Consider the following 18,884-nt stretch of genomic DNA (forward strand, 5'->3'; position numbering starts at 1 on the left):
GTCTCATTGTTTCCTTATAATTAGATTCAGGTCAGATGTTTTCAGGAGAAATTCTACGCAAGGGAGACTGTGTTGTCGCTGTAGCAAGGGGAGCGCATGACATCAGTTTGTCCCTTTACTGGTGATGGGACACCATTAGTTCACAATTCGGTGAAGTAATACCCGCAAGATTTCTCCATTGTAAAGGTACCCTTTCCTCTTCATGAGACTTGCAGACTATGTCAATATTCTCTCATGTATTTACATGTTTTAACACATGTAAACCTTTCACTGAATGGTTTTAGAATCCACTCACTAGTGACATTTCCAATTAGAGAAAACATAGTACATTTGTAAAGACTTGATGATCTGCAGTGGGAAATTGTGATACTTAACCTTTCTTAATTATGTAGAGGGCAAATTGAAAAGTGTGTATGAAAATGAACACTGTATACATGAGCAGCATTTTTTTTTTTTTTTTTTTTTTTTTTTTTTTTGAGACAGAGTCTTGCTCTGTCACCCAGGCTGGAATGCAGTGGCACGATCTCGGCTCACTGCAAGCTCTGCCTCCCAGGTTCACGCCATTCTCCTGCCTCAGCCTCCCCAGCAGCTGGGACTACAGGCGCCCACCACCACGCCCGGCTAATTTTTTTTGTATTTTTAGTAGATACGGGGTTTCACCGTGTTAGCCAGGATGGTCTCGATCTCCTGACCTCGTGATCCACACACTTCAGCCTCCCAAAGTGCTGGGATTACAGGCGTGAGTCACGGCGCCCGGCCTATACATAAGCATTTGTGAAGCTTGTCTAAGATTTGTACATTTGATTACGTGGATATTTTGCCTTAAAAAGAACTGTAAATGAATAATGTGTGCTGATGTGTTCATGGGTGTAGAGCACTAAGGTCTGCGTTAAAAAGATAAGATGGTTTGATGGAAGAACAGGTGGACAGCAATATAGCAAAATGTTAACAATTGGGTCGATATGCGTCCACTGTACAAGTCTTCCCACTTTTCTGTAAGTTTGAAAGTTTTCATAATACAAATTTGGATTTAAAAAAACCCCAACACTGCAAGAGTGTCACCAAAGCGTTTGAAAAGCAGGATTCTAGAGGGGGCATTCGCTGACGACTCAGAAAAACCGTTCATGCCACCCACCAACCCCAAGCACTCAAAGAAGCCCTCGCTAGGCAGCCTGGCCCTCTGAGCCCTGGTACCCAGGGGCTCTCCGCTTCTCCCTTGCCCCAGCCGCCTCCTGCTCGCCCGGCCTCAGTCTGTTCTCAGAACACACTCCATCACCTGGTTCCCAGAACTCAGATTGCGCAGTGGTCTCGTCATCATCGGCCAGGGCTCACAGTGATCGCGGCAGAGGCCTCCCTAGACCTCCCTCCCGTCCAGCCTCAACCGCTTGCCCCCTCTCCTCACGCCCCCGCTCCAGGTCCCCTGGCCCCACTTAGCTCGCCACGTTTTCATAATCCTCTCAGGCTCCGGGCAAGCTGCGCCGCCCGCAATGGGACCTGATCATATAAGGAAAATACTACGGGCTCATCTGGGGGCTGCAATGGGGACCCGAAAGCGCCCTAGCCTACTACACTCACCGCACACCAACTGCCGCCCGCCTCTCCGCCCAACCCCCAGTACAGCACCCACGCACAGTCGCGCGTCCAGCTCGGCGACCTGAGCCTCTGCCCAGCAGACTGCGCAGCCGCCCGCTCCAGCCAATCCCGTCGCGCCTCCGCCGCGCCCCGCCCACAGGACTTTCTGCTCCGCCCCCAGCTGGCGGCAGCCGGCGCGCCAAGTCCCTCAGGCCTGGGCTCCTGCCAAGTGTTGAGGATTCTGGCGGAGACAAAGGGGAACAGTCATTGCCTGTCGGGGCTGGGATATGATGGGTGAGAGGTATCAAACCAAATTCTCTCGGCTTGGAAACGGAGAAAATCTAAAAACGAGGATGTGAGGAAAGAGTCCGCCCTCAAGACGCGTAGTCGTCTACCCAAGCCCCGACCCCCGGGCTCCCTCGGGCTAGGGTGAGGCGGGCAGCCACGCGTGGGGTAGGATCATCTTACGCTGGGGCCAGGCCAGGCAGCCCTGGGAAGTACGCGAAAGGGCAGGGGCGTGGCTCCCGGGGCGCCACCCACGCTCTTGAAATCTGGGTGACTGCAAGTGACCGCTCTGCGTGCCCCACACCAGAGACCCGCGCCGCCGACGACCCAGCCGCCGCCATGACTCTGCTCCGAGGTGAGCGCAGCCCCCTCCTCCTCTCCTCGCCCCTCGGGGTCCTGCCCTCCCCCGGCCAGGCCTCCGCTTCCGGCCGCCGCGGAGAGTCGGGGGTAGTGGGGTGAAGTTTACTCGACTTCCTGGGTTTTGGAGCGGACGTGATAAAAACCCAGCCCGAAAGGCTTGTTTGGGTTAAGGAGAAAACCCTTGTAAGGCGCTAGCGACAGCGATTTCGATGCAATTTCCTGTTGACTTGAGACCAAAGTTTGCTTGCATGTGACCTTGGAGGTCATTCCTTTCTTTGCCTAACAGTGACCCCATTATTTCAAGTCCAAGTATTAGGAAAAATGGGGCGGCGCCATAGGCCACCGGCGCCTGCTGCGGGGCAGCTGCACACAGGAGCCCGCTGCTGGGCCTCGGTGGGCAGGGCTCCCGGGTGAATCGATGGAGTGGCCTGGCCTGCAGAAATGGTAGCTGGTGTTCTGCTGGAAGACCTGCCCTGCTCCCTTTTCCCTTCTGTTGCTTTAAATTAGAGCGGTCACTCTATACCTAAGCTCTAGGGTTATGAACTTGTTTACAACAACTGTGTAATAAACTCCCTTTTCAAAACAAATGGGCACAATCAATGGAATCTTACTTTAAGGATGTACGTGTAGAAGAGCATTCAGGTGGAACACGTATCGAGGCCCTGAGACAGGAAAAAGCTTGGCAGGATCTAAGAACCATGCATTTTGGTGCTCCAGGGCCCTGTGGGCTCTGTAAGAAGGTGGGGTTTTGTTCCAAATTCAGTGGAAGGCAATAGAGGGATTTAAAGCGGGGTAATGACAGGATCTGATTTCCACTCTGTCCGGATTTGGGGCGGTCTGTGTAATGGCAAAGAGACCGTTTAAGGATCTATTGTAGAGGTCCAGGGAGCAGCAAATGATGGCTTTGACTCGTGTGGGGCAGTGTAATTGGGGAGAAAAGGGGAGGGATGAGTTGAGATAGATTTGGGGTGGTTTTGATAGAACGTAGATTGGGTGTGGTGGAGTAAATATAAGCAGGAAATGTCAAGAATGATGAAAAGTGCCTGGTTTGATGAACAGTATTCATGATGATGCCACTTACAGAGTGAGGAAAATTGGGAAAGGAATAGATGTGGAAAGAAGGATTGAGAATTCAGTTTTAGGCAGAAAACTTTTTGGTGCCTGTGAAGCAGCCAAGTGGAGATGCCAGCTAAAGCATTGGTTAGGGGGATCTGAAAGTCAGAAGAACCAAAGTGGCATGGGAACAGATGAAGGGAAAAATCGGTATTCTGGGACCAAATGCAGTGTTCACAGTTTCCTGCAACGTGGATTTCATTTGCCAGTGCCCTTCCTGACTGAATTTACTACGTTTACTTCATAAAGCAGCATGGTGAATTTTTTTTAGACGAGGTATTTCCACTTCATTTAAAAGGTGCATTGTCATGAGCTATCTTCTTAAAAAGGAAATAATATTTTTACTGATGTCATTTTAATATTTTATCAGTGGTTCTTACCCTTTCTTGTAATACAGACCCATTTGAAAAGTTCACAAATACTATGAACTCAGAAAGGAAAAAAATGCACATTAACATCTGTATTAAGGAAGTAGAAAGTTTATACATTTCTGGTACAATTTACTGTAGTGTTAAAGCTAGTATTTTTTTCCATTTCCTTATCGTACCAATTAGGACGCTCATGTGGAGAGAGGTAAAGTGGTTGTGTGTAATACACAGGTAGTTAGTGGCTGTGACTAGAACCCAAGCCTTGAGCTTGAAATAGTGATGTTACAGGCCGGCTAGAATCATTAAAGATACGCTTCTCTCAAGCAGCATACAAAGTGTTTGCAGGGTGGATGGGAAGAAAGAAGAGCATGTGACTGATTATAGGGAAAAGGACACATTTGAGTTAAATTTTGTTAAGGATTATCATTAATTTGTCAGATTTCACTCAACAAGAAGAACAGTTCTAGGTTTTTATTAGCTCCCATCCTAGTACTTGGCAGGAGGTTTTCACGCAGATCTTAGCTCTCCTACTGCTCCTGACTTTGTTAGGAATGTTTGTGTATTTTTTCAAGGCGAGTGGGCAGGGCTGCTAAATTACCTTAATCCTGAAACAACGGGATGCCACTGCAGCTTTCCTTAATTTGCCCTCGTTGCTGCCTGAAGTCGCTCGCACTAAGTGAATATTTACCTAACAATGTGATTGAAAGGTAGAGCTCCTGTTTCTTTCCTAGTGGTGCTTTTCCTGTACTGTCAACTCAGCACATCTTCCCAGGCCCTTTCTTGGAGCTACTTGGACTCACTACACTCTGGGTTAATATGTCTCTTCACTGTCTTTCGGTCTTGGGAAATTTTTAGCCTCTGAATTTTCAGGGTATTTTACAATAAATGAGATTTCAGTTTGGTGTTAAAGATTGTTAAGTTTTAGACCTTTTAGTATCCACGTAAAATTGACATCAAATGAAAATTGACTATGGCATACAATTTATGAAATTAAAAGAAAAAACCTTTAAACCTTTATAGTCTTTGTATCTGCGCATCCCAGATTATTTGTTAAAATATTTAAAATAATAAATTATTTTTTAAAATAGAGAAACCCAGTCTCTACAAAAAATACAAAAAGTAGCCAGGTGTGGTGGCACTCGCCTGTAGTCCCAGCTACTGGGGATGCTGTGGTGAAGGATTGCTTGAGCCCAGGAGGTTGAGACTGCAGTGAGCCGAGATCACACTACCGCACTCCAGCCTGGGTGACAGAGTGAAACCCTGGCTCCAAAAAAACCCAAACCAAAAATATATGATTGAGAACATTTTCTCTGTTCAAAATAATTGTATTAGTTCAGTTAAGGCCTTACTTGAGCTAACCTTTACAGTCTGGGAGCATCAAATAAGAAGTAATATAGGTAAAGGGGAGGTTCTTTTTTATGTTTTTATTTTCCCATGCACACCCTTTCCTTGGTAGATATTGCATATTTCACTACTAGCACTGCCGTCTCACAAACGCTTTCTTAGAATATGAGATATAGGGGAGAAACTCATAAAAGGAACTTTGTAGAGAGACAAATGAAATTAGACTCTGTTGTTTCTGAGGAGAAGTTGGGGTCATTTCCATGTGTGCAATATGTCATTTTTATTTCTGGATGCTTTATATATTTTTGTTATCTTTGGATTTCAAAAGTTTGACAATGATGTGCCAAGCTGCAGGGGAAGGGGGTGTAGAGTGTTGTGTTTGGTGTTTATTAGAGTTGAGGTTTACTAAGCTTTAATCTGTAAATTTATGTTTTTTATCAAATTTGGACATTTCTTCTTTATTATTTCTGCAAATGTGTTTTAAAATCCATTCTCTGTCCTCTCCTGTGACTGTAACTTGTTAGTCCTTGAGGTTCTGCCCATGTCTTTTTACTATCTGACTTTAAAGAAAAAATTAACAAACTTTGTTTTGAGCAGATTTAGGTTTTACAGAAAAATTGAGCAGAAAGTACGGAGTATACCCTATGCTCCCTCTTCCTGTCCATTTCCCCTATTATTAACATCTTGCATTAGTGTGGTACATTTGTTACAATCGATGAGCTAATATTGATACATTATTATTCACTGAAGTTCATGTTTTGCATTCAAGTTCATTCATTGTATAGTTCTGTGGGTTTTGACAAATGTGCAAATGACTGACGTCAGTATTCTAGTGTCATGCAGATTAATTTCGCCACCCTAAACATAATCTGTGATTCACTTATTCATCCCTGTCTCTGAACCCCTGGCAAGCACTGATCTTTTTACTGTCTCCATAGCTTTGCCTTTTCCAGATATCATATAGTTGGAATCATATAGTATATGGCCTTTCCAGACTTTCTTCTTTCACTTAGCAACATGCATTTAAGATTCCTTCTTTTTATGGCTTGATAGCTCACTTCTTCTTATTGCTGAATAATATTTCATTGTATGGCTGCACCACAGTTTGTTTATCACCTGCTGAAGGACATTGTTGCAGGAAGTCAGGGACCCTGAGCGGAGGGACTGGCTGGAGCCGTGGCAGAGGAACATAAATTGTGAAGATTTCATGGACATTTATCACGTCCCTGGTAATATTCTTATAATTTCTTATGCCTGTCTTACTTTAATCTCTTAATTCTGTTATCTTCATAAGCTGAGGATGTACATCACCTCAGGTCCACTGTGGTGATTGTGTTAACTGTACAAACTGATTGTAAAACGTGTGTTTGAACATATGAAATCAGTGCACCTTGAAAAAAACAGAATAACAGCGATTTTTAGGGACAAGGGAAGACAACCATAAGGTCTGACTGCCTGCGGGGTCGGGCAAAAAGAGCCATATTTTTCTTCTTGCAGAGAGCCTATAAACGGACGTGCAAGTAGGAGAGATATCACTAAATTCTTTTCCCTAGCAAGGAATATTAAGACCCTAGGAAAAGAATTACATTCCTGGTGAGAGGTCTATAAACGGCCGCTCTAGGAGTGTCTGTCTTATGCGGTTGAGATAAGGACTGAAATACATCCTGGTCTCCTGCAGTACCCTCAGGCTTATTAGGATGGATGAGGAAAAAAACACTCCCTGGTAAATTTGAGGTCAGACCGGTTCTCTGCTTTTGATGCCTGTTTTCTGTTAAGATGTTTATCAAGACCATATGTGCACAGCTGAACATAGATCCTTATCAGGAGTTTTTGATTTTGCCCTTTGCCTTGTGATCTTTATTGGCCTCAGAAACATGTGATCTTTGTTTTCCTTTTTGCCCTTTGAAGCATGTGATCTTTGTGACCTACTCCCTGTTCGTATACCCTCTCCCCTTTTGAAGTCCTTAATAAAAACCTGCTGGCTTTGTGGCTCAGGTGGGCATCATGGACCTACCGATATGTGATGTTAGCCCCAGCGGCCCAGCTGTAAAATTCCTCTCTTTGTCTCTTTGTACTCTTTCTCTTTATTTCTCAGACCGGCTGACACTTAGGGAAAATAGAAAGAACCTACATTGAAATATTGGGGGCGGGTTCCCCCAATAGGACATCATGGTTGCCTTCAAGTTTTGACAATTATGAATAAAGATTTGTGTGCACGTTTTTGTTTGAACATAAATTTTCAAATCATTTAGGTAAATACAAGAAACATGATTGCTGTATCATACATATGGTTAGGTATGTTTAGCTTTATAAGAAACTGCCAAAGGGTCTTCCCAGCTGGCCATACCATTTGCATTCCCACCAGCAATGAATGAATTTCTGTTGTTCCATATCCTCGCCAGCATTTGGTATTGTCAGTGTTTGGGATTTTAGCCTTTCTAAAATCCAAAAGACCAAAGTTATGTAGTAGTATCTCATTGTTGTTTTAATTTGCAATTCCCTAATGACATATGATGTTGAGCATCTTTGCATATGCTTATTTGCCATCTGTGTATCTTCTCTGGTAAGGTATCTGTTCAGATCTTTTGCCCATTTTTAAATTGGGTTGTGTGGGTTTGTTTTTTTTTTTTTTTTTAATTGCTGAGCTTTAAGAACACTTTGTATGTTTTGGATATCAGTCCCTTATCAGTTAGGTGTTTTTATAAATACTTTCTCCCAGTCTGTGGCTTGTCTTTTCATTCTTTTAACAGCATCTTTTGAGAGCAGAAGTTATTTATTCATTTGTTTTTAGAGGGTCCCACTCTGTTGTCCAGGCTGGAGTACAGTGGTATGAACACGGCCACTGTAGCCTTGACCTCCTGGACTCTAGCAGTCCCCTCACTTCAGCCTTCCAAGTGGCTGGGACCACAAGCACACATCACCAAGCTCGGCTGTTTTCTTAATTTTTTGTAGAGACAGGGTCTTATCATGTTTCCCAGGCTGGTCTCAAACTCCTGGGCTCAAGCAATCCTCCCACCTCGGCCTTCCAAAGTGCTGGGATCATAGGCATGAGCCACTGCACACAGCCAGTTTTCAATTTTAAGAAGTCCAACTTAAGTTTTCCCTTCATAGATCCTGCTTTTGGTGTTAGATCTAAAAAGTTATCACCAAACCAAAAGCCATGTAGATTTTTCTCGTATGTTCTAAGAGTTTTGCATTTTATATTTAAGTCTATCATCTCTTTGTTTTCATTTTTGTTTTTTTTAGGTAAGAGGTCTCACTCTGTCACCCAGGCTGGAGTGCAGTGACTTGATTGTAGCCCACGGTAGCCTTGAACTCAGCCTCCTGAATAGCTGGGACTGCAGGCACATGCCACTATACCCAACTAATTTTTTACATTTTTTAGAGATGGGGATCTTGCTGTATTGCTCAGACTGATTTCAAACTCCTAATCCTGACACAGTCCTCCTACCTCAGCCTCTTGAGTAGCTGAGATTATAGGCTTGAGCCACGAGACATTTTTGCCTGAATTCATTTTGTTTAGTGTATGGATATTTTATTGTTGCAGCACTATTTGTTGGAAAGACTATCCTTTTCCAGTGAATTGCCCTTCCTCCTTTGTCAGACCTTGAGGTTCTGGCTTTGTTTTTTAATCTTTTTTTTCATCTCTTCTTCAGATTGGATAATTTCTATTTATCTTGAAAGTCGCTTAATTTTTCTCCTTTGATTTCTATTCTGCTGTTAAGCCCATCCAGGGAATTTTTTATTTCAGGTATTTTTCAGTTTTGGAATTTCCATTTTGGATTTTTATAGTATGTATTTCTTTGCTGAGATGTTCTGTGTTTTATTAGGAGCATATTTTCTTCTACATCCTTGGGCATAGTTATAATAGGTAGCTATTTTAAAATCCTTGTCTGCTAATTTCAGCATCTGGGTCTTCTTGGGGTTGGTCTCTGTTGTCTTTTTTCTTGAAAATGAGTCATATTTTTTGTTTCCTCATATGTGGATTAATTTTGAATTGTATTATGAACATTGCAGATGAAACATTGTGGAGACTGGATTCTGTTGTAATCCTGCAGACAGAACTGACTTACTGATTGGTTGGCTATTTATTTTTTGTACGCAGTTAACTTGCCTACAAAATCACCCCCATGCACCCCCATGATAAACTGTGTCTCCCCTTGTAGTGGGCAACAGCTTAAATCTAAGTTCAGTTTTTTAAGGCTTGGCTTAGGTGCTTGTGGTCTGACCTACACATGAATAGCTAAAGAGTCAGCCAAATATCTTGGCAGAGTTTATATGTGAAATTTGGAATCTCCCTCTATGGTGCTCCTCTTTCCCAGATTCTCCTTCACTTTCTAGTGGCTGTGCTTACCATGAACTTTATTCTCTGATTCTTCAAGCCAGTAAGACTGTGCGTTTCAGAGTTCTAGCCATTCCATGCATCACGGACTGTTAATCTTCAAGTTAGTTGCTATAAATAAATTGGGCACTTACCCTGTTCTGTTCTCTTCCTCTAAGTATCAACTCTTCTCCTTACCTGTCTAGTTGTGTTCATTTCCAAGACCTTCAGGTAGTAGTTGTTCTTATATATTGTCTGGAGTTTTTCATTGTTTTCTGTTGGAGGGTTGGTCAGATAGGAGCATAGCAGGCCATGACCGGAAGCAGAACTAATGAAATTAGGAAGAAGGCATGGAAAGAGGAAAGAAGAATGAAATAAAGCAACCACTGATAGACCGGGTTCAGTAGCTCATGCCTATAATCCTAGCAGTTTGGGAGGCCAAGGTGGGAGGATTGCTTGAGCCCAGGATTCGAGACCAGCCTGGGAAACATAGCAAGAACCCATCTCTACAAATAATAATAATAATAAGTAAAAATTAGCCAGGTGTAGTGGCACACACCGGTAGTCCTACCTACTTGGGAGGCTGAGGCAGGGGGATCACTTGAGTTGGGGAGGTCAAGGCTGCAGAGGTCGAGGCTGCAGTGAGCTATGATCACAGGGCACAGAGCAAGACTTTGTCTCAAAAAAAAAAAAAAAAAAAAAAAAAACACTGATATAAAAATCGGCCGAGACTGTTAAGGAAGGAGGATGAGAAGAAACTTGAAAAGATTCAGGAAGGCATCATGGTACAGAATAACCCATTTACCGGAACAAAACATTTCTAATGCACCCAAGTAGTATTTATGACCTTTTGTAACTATCTGAATTTGTATCTGTAAAGAACTGAGTGGATCTGTTCTAAATTATAGTTATATATATTGCTCCTGATATTCCTTTAAACTGCAAATTTCTCAAAGTAGGAATGAAAAGAGAGGTTGAAATAGAAATATTTTAGGCTAGGTTTGGTTTGTTTGATGAAAGAGATCATAGACATAAACTGGAAGATTATACTTAGATACCAATAGTGGTATAATGCTTGAATAGTCTAATTTGTAGGTCAGTATCTATCACAAACCGATTGCCAAAAGTCCCATAATTTCTTGACAAGATGTGGAAATGTGCGCTTAGATTGTTTTGGAGAGAATAAAGTTAGTATATGCAAAGTGCTAGCATGAAGTCTATTGCATAGTAAGTGTCCCCTCTATGTTAGCTATAATATTTACCTTGCAGAGTTGTTGGGAAGATTAACTTTTGTGTGGAAAGTGATAAAATGTCTGGTATTTAGTAGGCGCCTAATGAATGTCAATATGATGAAATGGCTATAACTGATGCTGCTTACTGATATGCCGGTTTTGCACTGGACAGCTCTAATGATGATGAGTGAGTACCACTCACATCATAATCATATATTTGTATAGTCACAGGTTTTTTTGGCAGATGGTAGTAGGTGATTGGGAAGGGGTGATTTTCATTTATTCGTACAAGGACACCGATTTAACTAATAGTGATGCTGCAATATATAGTCTTAGTGTGTATTAATAGATGTATAGATAATTCCTCTGTATTCTTTGTGTTTAGATAAAATGCATGCTGTTTTGTTATATTCTAGGGGACACATTTTAATAGGATTTTGGCAAACTACAGTGTCTTTAGAGGAAAGCAGTCAGAATTAATGTCAAATAAAGAACTATTGAAAGAATGCCTTTAATTTACCTGAGATGAGAGTCACTGGGTTTGGGGACTTACAGGTTAGCTGACTTCAGATACTGGAGGTGGGGGATACACATGTAGAAGGTAACCTGTTTTGCCCATTTTTTTTCTAAGAGTAAAAGATAATAGTGTTGTACCTGAGCGAGTTAGAGAAACGCCACACTTTGAAACAAATTTAAGAGTCCTTTATTAGCCGGCGACCGAGAGACGGCTAATGCTCGAAATTCTCTCCGGCTTGAGGAAGGGGCTTGAGTTTCTTTTATACTTCGGGTTAGGAAGGGGAGGGGGAGCTCAGGTGCAACAATTCTACAGAAGTGAAAACATGTAAAAAAGTTAAAAAGACAAATGGTTACAGAGAAACAAACAGTTCCAGGTGCAGGGACTCTAAATCTTTCATAAGATGTTATATATGTGTGCTCTGCCGGACACAAACTCAAGGCTTTATGGTGTTATCTCTTGAGCAAAACCCTGGGAACTTGTACATGGCTTGCTTCAGTACCTTATCCGTTAATTGGACTCTTTGGTATGTTGAGAGTCTGCTTAAACAAGTTAACTCGTTGAGGAAGGGGGTAGGTGAGGAGTCCTTGAAGCCTTGCAAATAACGGAGCCAAATGGAGTTCGTCCTCATGCGGCTGTCTCAGCTAAGGGAGAGGTTATTCATGTGGAAACAAGGCTAGGTGATTAAGGGAGAAAGGGAGAGTCTAAAAACAAAGTTAGTAAAAAACAAGGTTAGGTATTACAATAGTTCACCTTATTATTTGCAGTCTGTAACTTGAGTCATCCTGTGACTCTAGAACTGGTGACATATATAATTCAAATTCAAAGCAGCATATTCTATAAACTACATCTCTGTCTGTGTTGGTGCTTTTGGATAGAACTAGAATTGGTGGATGGAAGACTTTGTAAGCTGAGTTAGTTCAATATAAAGAAATATCATTTGTTGGGGCCAGGAGCAGGTGGCTCACACCTGTAATTCTAGCACTTTGGGAGGCCGAGGCAGGTGGATCCCCTGAGGTCAGGAGTTCAAGACCAGTCTGGCCAACATGGTGAAACCCCGTCTCTGCTAAAAATACAAAAATTAGCTGGGTGTGGTGGCGGGTGTCTGTAGTCCCAGCTACTTGGGAGGCTGAGGCAGGATAATCACTTGAACCCGGGAGGCGGAGGGTGCAGTGAGCCGAAATCGCACTGCTGTGCTCCAGCCTGGGCGACAAGAGCAAAACTCTGTCAAAAAAAAAAACAACAACAATATCATTAGTTTATGTTGTCCATTGATCAGCACACTGCTTCATGCAGTAGACTATGTCCTCCTACTGAAAGTTTTCTGGCAGAGGTTTGGAGAGAACCTTTTGTCAGGAATTTTTAGAGGGAGTTCTTAATAGAGTGAGTGGTTGACCTCAGACAACCCTAAGGCACCTTCTAGTTTGGAGATTCTTTTATTGTAATACTAGGCAATATACTCCAGCACATAGAAGGATTTTAGTTCTCAACAAATGTTTCTAGCATTGTGAAGCATCAGAGAACAAGAAAGTTGTCTAACCAGAATGGCTTTACATCACAGTGTAGCAGGACGAGCAGCAGTCAAAACTCCTCAGACACCGGCTTAAAGAAGGAATAGGCTTTATTTGGCCGGGAGCATCCGCAGACTTGCATCTTAAGAGCAGAGCTCCCTCAAAAAGGAATTCTTGGCCCTTTTAAGGGCTTACAACTCTAAGGGGTCCACGTGAAAGGACAGTGATAGATTGAGCAAGCATGGGGAATGTGACTGGGGGCTACATGCATAAGCTAACACAACAGAAAGTTTTGCAATGCTTTTTCATACAATGTCTGGAATTTAGAGATAACACAAGTAGTTTAGGTCAGGGATTGATATTATTATTATTATTATTATTATTATTATTATTATTTTCATCATCATCATTAACTACCAGGGCCGGGTGGTAGCACTAGGCCATCTGGCTATTTATCTTACTTCTGTTTCTTTTTAACTTTTTGCTTTTTTCTTTTCCTACTGTCTTATAAACTAGGCAAGGGGTGGGGGGTGGCGCACAGGAGAAGCGGTGGTCTCCTTCCTTAACAGCATGCAGTGCAGTTCTTGGTACCTGCACGTAGGTAAAGATCAAACTGTCAAACTGGTGATCCTTAAGACTCTGCTTCCATGGGTGTGACTTATTCTAGGTATTATTGCCTAACAGAAATTTCTATCATCTAATTTTAAATTGTGTAAGGTTTCACAGTGAGATTATTTGAAGCATTTAGAGGTATTTACTAATCTGTGATGGCTTACAAATCTCTTCTTGTTGCAATAGGTGTGTTTGTCGTTGCTGCTAAGCGAACGCCCTTTGGAGCTTATGGAGGTCTTCTGAAAGACTTCACTGCTACTGACTTGTCTGAATTTGCCGCCAAGGCTGCCTTGTCTGCTGGCAAAGTTTCACCTGAAACTGTTGACAGTGTGATTATAGGCAATGTCATGCAGGTTAGTAGGGTAAAGGAAGGTATTCACTCCTATTGCTTGTTTGATCAGTTTCTAAAAATAATTCCTTTAACATATCATAACGGTAAACAAGTTAATAGTTATAGACCTTTTTTTTTTTTTGGGGGGGGGGATGGAGTCTCGCTCTGCTGCCAGGCTGGAGTACGGTGGTGCAATCTTGGCTCACTGCAACTTTTGCCTCCCAGGTTCAAGTGATTCTCCTGCCTCAGCCTCCCGAGTAGTTGGGATTACAGGCGTGCACCACCAAGCCCAGCTAATTTTTGTATTTTTAGTAGAGACAGGGTTTTACCATGTTGGCCAGGGTGGTCTCAATCTTTTGACGTCGTGATCTGCCTGCCTTGGCCTCCCAAAGTGCTGGGATGGATGACAGGCATAAGCCACCACTCCCAGCCAATAGTTACAGACTTCATACATTTGTAATTTTAGTAATTTCTGTGACTCCAGAATCAATGTCATGCATAATTCAAAGCATCATATGTTCTAGAAACTGTATGTCTATCTGACTTGGGATGCATTTCAGTGCTTCCTAAATAGCAGATTGACCTCCTTGGCTTACTTGAAGTTAATTGATTTTCTCTATATGCCACCTTAGTAAACCCAAGCAATACAGCACACCTCCCCTAATTTTCTTACGCATTGTAGGAGCTTGATCAGTGTTTGTTGTAAGAAATAAGATGCTTTATTACCCTCTGTTTTGCTATGTGTGATATACAAAATCAATCACTCATATGCAGGTAATTGAAAATTCAGAATTCCTTTAAAGTATACAAACATTTATTGGATACCTAGTTAGAGGCTATTTTAGGTGCTATGGTGCCCAAGGTGGACTAAAAGGAGGTAATAATCTAATGAAAAAGATTATATATATATAATATATATTTGATCGGTTTCTATATCTTTCATATATACACGTGTATATATGATATATATATTTAAAGATGTCAATGATGTGATCATTGCTAAAGGAAAGAGAATGACAATGGACACAGAAATCACTAGGCCTTGCATTTGAACTTGATTCTGTTCATCTTGCCATTGTGTATCTTCACATCCAGAAAAAGCAGTGACTTTTTTTCTTTGGCAGTTATGTCTGTTGAACCTAAAATATTTTCGTAAAGAATTCTCAATATTGTCTTTTGTTGTTTTTATTTTATTTTGTAGCTTTTACCTCTGACCTGAGAAAGCATTGGAACAGATTAAATAGAAATTGGATACTTTTGGTTTTTGTGTTTTCTAGAATTTTAAAGTTTTCCTTCTAAAATATATTTTTTTCCCAGCATGTATTCTCTCAAACTTTATAACACAAAGTCACTATAAATAGTATTAGTTTAATTGTGTTTGTGCCTCTGTTCCTAAAGACAGTTTTTCTTGCCTTAAGTTTTCTGTCAGGCCAAGATAGAGTTTTCTTGTAAGGATGTTAAGTGCTTAACAAGTAAATATTTGGGGTTAGGCCTTTATGGTTAAGAGAGAACAGAATATGCTTCGAATGACATTTGACAAATACCACAAAGCTGCTTTTCTAATTGAGTTTAATATTATTAAATATCATTTGGAATAAATGAGTTTTACTTATTTTTTAAGAAACAATGAAATCCAGTGTGGATTCTTTTTCTTTTTCTTCCCTAATTACCCTGGCTAGAATCTCCAATGTTGACTAGAAGTTATAAGATATGGATATCTTTGTCTTATTCCTGATTATAGGGGGAAAGCATCTGGCCTTTCACCTTTACGTATGATGATAGCTGTGGATTTTTTATAGATTCCCTTTGTCAGATTGAGAAAGTTGCCATCTGTTCCTAGTTTGTTCAGTGTTCTTGTCATAAAAGGGTGTTGGATTTTGTCAAATGCTTTTTCTGTTGACTGAGATGATCGTGTAAATTTTTTTTATTCAGTTGATATGCAATATTTGACAAACCTTGGCAAAAGAATATCCACTGACCAAGAATTTTTTTAATGACATTAATTTGTAAAATAAGATAATTTCATCTCAGTCAACAAATGAAACAGTTAGTAGATTAATTGATGTTATACTGAGTTCCTCCCAGTTTCATCTGTATTCAAAACCCTTAACTTATAAATGTGCTGAATTTGTTGAGTTTTGAGAAACCTGAAACCTACACAAAAGTTAAAAGAATAGTACAATGAACATCCTAAAACCCTGTAGCTTGATAGACCAATTTTTTACATTTTGTCAGACTTGTTTTTGCTCTTGCTAATAGCCTCCAAAACAGGCTGTTAATGTTTTTGGTTGTTACTTTTTTTTTTTTTAAGGCATTCTTTTTATTCAAAGTGTGGTTCTTGGACTAGCAACATCAGCTTCACCAGGGAAATGGTTAGAGATGCAGAATCTCAGGCAGACGTAGACCTGCTGATTCAGAACCTACATTTTATTATAGCAAGATGCCCCTGTATGCATTTCAAAGTTTGGGGAGCAGTGGTCTACTCCTACCTCTTACTCTCCTGACCAATCATTCATCTGTCTTCTCCCTAAGTATGCAGTCCTCAGCCTGTTTTACATTAGAATTACTTGGGATGCTTTTTAAAAGTGACTACTGATGCCCAGTCCCCACCTCCAGCCTTTCTGGTTTAATTGATTTGCTTAGGAACTTGAGCATGAGTATGTTAATAAAGCTTACTAGGTTATTCCAGCCTGCAACCAAGGTTGAGAACCACAGCCTCAGATACTTCCTCTGTTAAGGAGCATACTACTTTAGGATAGCCTATTCCATTTTTAAATAACTCTAATTGTTATAAATTTCTGTCTTATATTAAGGACTTAGTGGGATTTCTCTAAGTGGCAATTATCTTTAATATATTTGAAAACCAATTGACTATGGTTACACATTATGAATGTATTTAAATAATACCATTGAACTATATACTTAAAAATGGTTAAAATGGTAAATTTTGTTATGTGTATTTTACCCCAATAAAAAATAGAAAAAAACCCTATTGACTATAGTTTTTAGTCAAATTGTAAACACGTATTAGATACAATATGCTGTACTTAGATGTATTTTTGTCCTACCTTAGAGCCATATGGTTTCTCATTTTTGATAGATTGCCAGCATTTCCATGTATTTAGTGCTTGTTCTTAATTACTAGATTTATAGAGGATATTATTTTTCTTTTCCTTCTCTCTTCTAGAATTCTTCAAATGCTATATATTTGGCAAGGCATGTGGGTTTGCGTGTGGGAGTCCCAAAGGAGACCCCAGCTCTCACGATTAATAGGCTCTGTGGTTCTGGTTTCCAGTCCATTGTGAATGGATGTCAGGTATGGACAACATTTTTTTAAATTCTCTGAAAATATGTTAATAGTTACTAGAAGAAATGTCCCACTGCAATATAACACTTTAGCTTTAGAGGGAGGATTGCTTGAGCCCTGGAGGTCAAGTCAACCGTGATCATACCACTACACTCCAGCCATGGGCAACAGAGTGAGACCCTGTCTCCAAAAAAAAAGAAAAAAAAAAGCTACTTGTCACAAAAGGACAAATACTGTATGTTTCTTCTTCTTTGAGATACCTAGAGTAGTCAAATTCATAGAGACAGAAAGTAGAATGGTGTTCCCGGGGGCTGGTGAGGGAAAGTTAGTGTTTAATGGATATGGAGTTTGTTTTGCAAGATGAAGAGCGTTCTGGAGATGGGTGGTGGTAATGGTTGCATCACACTATGAATACACTTAATGCCACTGAACTGTACACTTAAAAATGGTTAAAATGGTAAGTATTATATATGTATATACTTTACTACAATATTTGTAAAAGTTAATATGTTCATCATTCTTTTCGAGTGCTTCCTACATGCTAGGCACTCTGCTAGATTTACATTCAATATCTCATTTAATCTTACAACCATCCTAGTGAAGCAAGAACTATTATTATTCTCATTTTACAGGCAAGGAAACTGATTATTAAAGCCATTAAGGTTACTGAGTTGTAGAATTTGAACCCAGGTCTGTGAGCGTTAACTGTGAGGCACTGAATAAAGACTGTGAGGCAAGCAGGAACTCTCAAGAATTTAGGAGAGGATGAGGAAATGTGTTTTATTTCAAAGGAAGTGAATGATGCTGTTAGAAGTACAAACTAGTTTGACCTTTTTAAAGGACGGTTGGTTAAATACATTTGTTTCTTTGAACACAGGGAAGAGAGTAAAGTGAAATTCAATTTCATTTGTAAAAGTCTTCATTTTATTACAAACAAAATAAGAGACAGAGGCATATTTTAATAAACAATTTTCACATTACTTTGTTTCTATAACGATATATCTTAAATAGTGACCTCAGTTTTCCTAGTAATAATTTTAAGAAACATCAGGTTTTCTTAGAGGCTCATTATTTGCTGCTTTTCTGAGAAAGGCAAACAGTGGAAAGCGTTGGAAGAATGAAATGATTTCCTTGTTATGTGCCACCTAGATTGAACTAGTTCTTGTAGATCTCTGGTCTCGTTCAGATACCTCCATTAATGGGATAAATTTTTCTTTTGCCTTTTTAAAGGGTTTGTCCTTTATTATCTGCTGTACATTTATGCCAGATATTAATATCTCTGTTGATTTTCAAGGTTTATATTGTGTTAAGTATTACTATTCTTAGCCAAATGTAGGTAGGGCCTGTTACTCAGGCAAACATGATTGAAACCTTTTAGTTTTCTCCCCCTACGTCTTGGTAATGGATACTTTAGCGTTTGCTTTACAGTTACTTTAAAAGCATTTCCTTTTGAGACACTGTAAGCTAGGGTACAATATTTGTTGGATTTACCATTAATTTGTAAAATCAGTGTGTTTCTTAATACATTGGGTACGGTTAAAGGAGTTTTTATTGTTTGTTTTTAAATAGGAAATTTGTGTTAAAGACGCTGAAGTTGTTTTATGTGGAGGAACCGAAAGCATGAGCCAAGCTCCCTACCGTGTCGGAAATGTGCGTTTTGGAACCAAGCTTGGATCAGATATCAAGGTTGGAACCATAAAAATTTAAAAGAATTAGTTCTTATTAGCATTATATAAGTACTTTTAACAATGTACCTTTTTATGGGAGAGAAAACTAATTTTGATACCAATTTTGTTGATGAGGATTGGCAAGATATGAATGATTAGAAGTTTGTAAACTATTTCAAAACTATTTTGGTTGTTAGTTTTGACATTTTTAACCCATATGAAATTTGATTCTATCTCAGCAGACCTCTAGTAGTATAATTATCCTGTGTAAGTGGCCATAAGCATGGGAGAGATGGAGGAAGGGAAGAAGTGGATTAAAAAGATAGACAAAAGAGTGAATTAATCTC

The 18,884-nt window shown here is 40.3% G+C and overlaps 1 protein-coding gene and 2 non-coding genes across 3 annotated transcripts in view; 1 reads left to right on the top strand and 2 right to left on the bottom strand.

Annotated features, from left to right (window-relative positions):
- Positions 1–1,241: 1,241 nt before the first annotated feature.
- Positions 1,242–1,324, bottom strand: LOC115895566. The gene has a single exon (XR_004055758.1).
- An 85-nt stretch (positions 1,325–1,409) lies between these two features.
- LOC115895570 lies at positions 1,410–1,553 on the bottom strand. The gene has a single exon (XR_004055762.1).
- A 180-nt stretch (positions 1,554–1,733) lies between these two features.
- ACAA2 (acetyl-CoA acyltransferase 2) overlaps positions 1,734–18,884 on the top strand; it is a 28,905-nt gene continuing 11,754 nt past the window's right edge. Inside the window, exons 1-4 of the mRNA XM_010356549.2 lie at positions 1,734–2,212; positions 13,419–13,585; positions 16,751–16,879; positions 18,440–18,556. Of these exons, the coding sequence (XP_010354851.2) occupies positions 2,197–2,212; positions 13,419–13,585; positions 16,751–16,879; positions 18,440–18,556 (429 nt within the window). The 5' untranslated portion in view covers positions 1,734–2,196. The remainder of the gene's footprint in view (positions 2,213–13,418; positions 13,586–16,750; positions 16,880–18,439; positions 18,557–18,884) is intronic.

The sequence above is a fragment of the Rhinopithecus roxellana genome, chromosome 21 (assembly GCF_007565055.1).
Source record: "Rhinopithecus roxellana isolate Shanxi Qingling chromosome 21, ASM756505v1, whole genome shotgun sequence".
In the NCBI taxonomy this organism is placed as follows: domain Eukaryota; kingdom Metazoa; phylum Chordata; class Mammalia; order Primates; family Cercopithecidae; genus Rhinopithecus; species Rhinopithecus roxellana.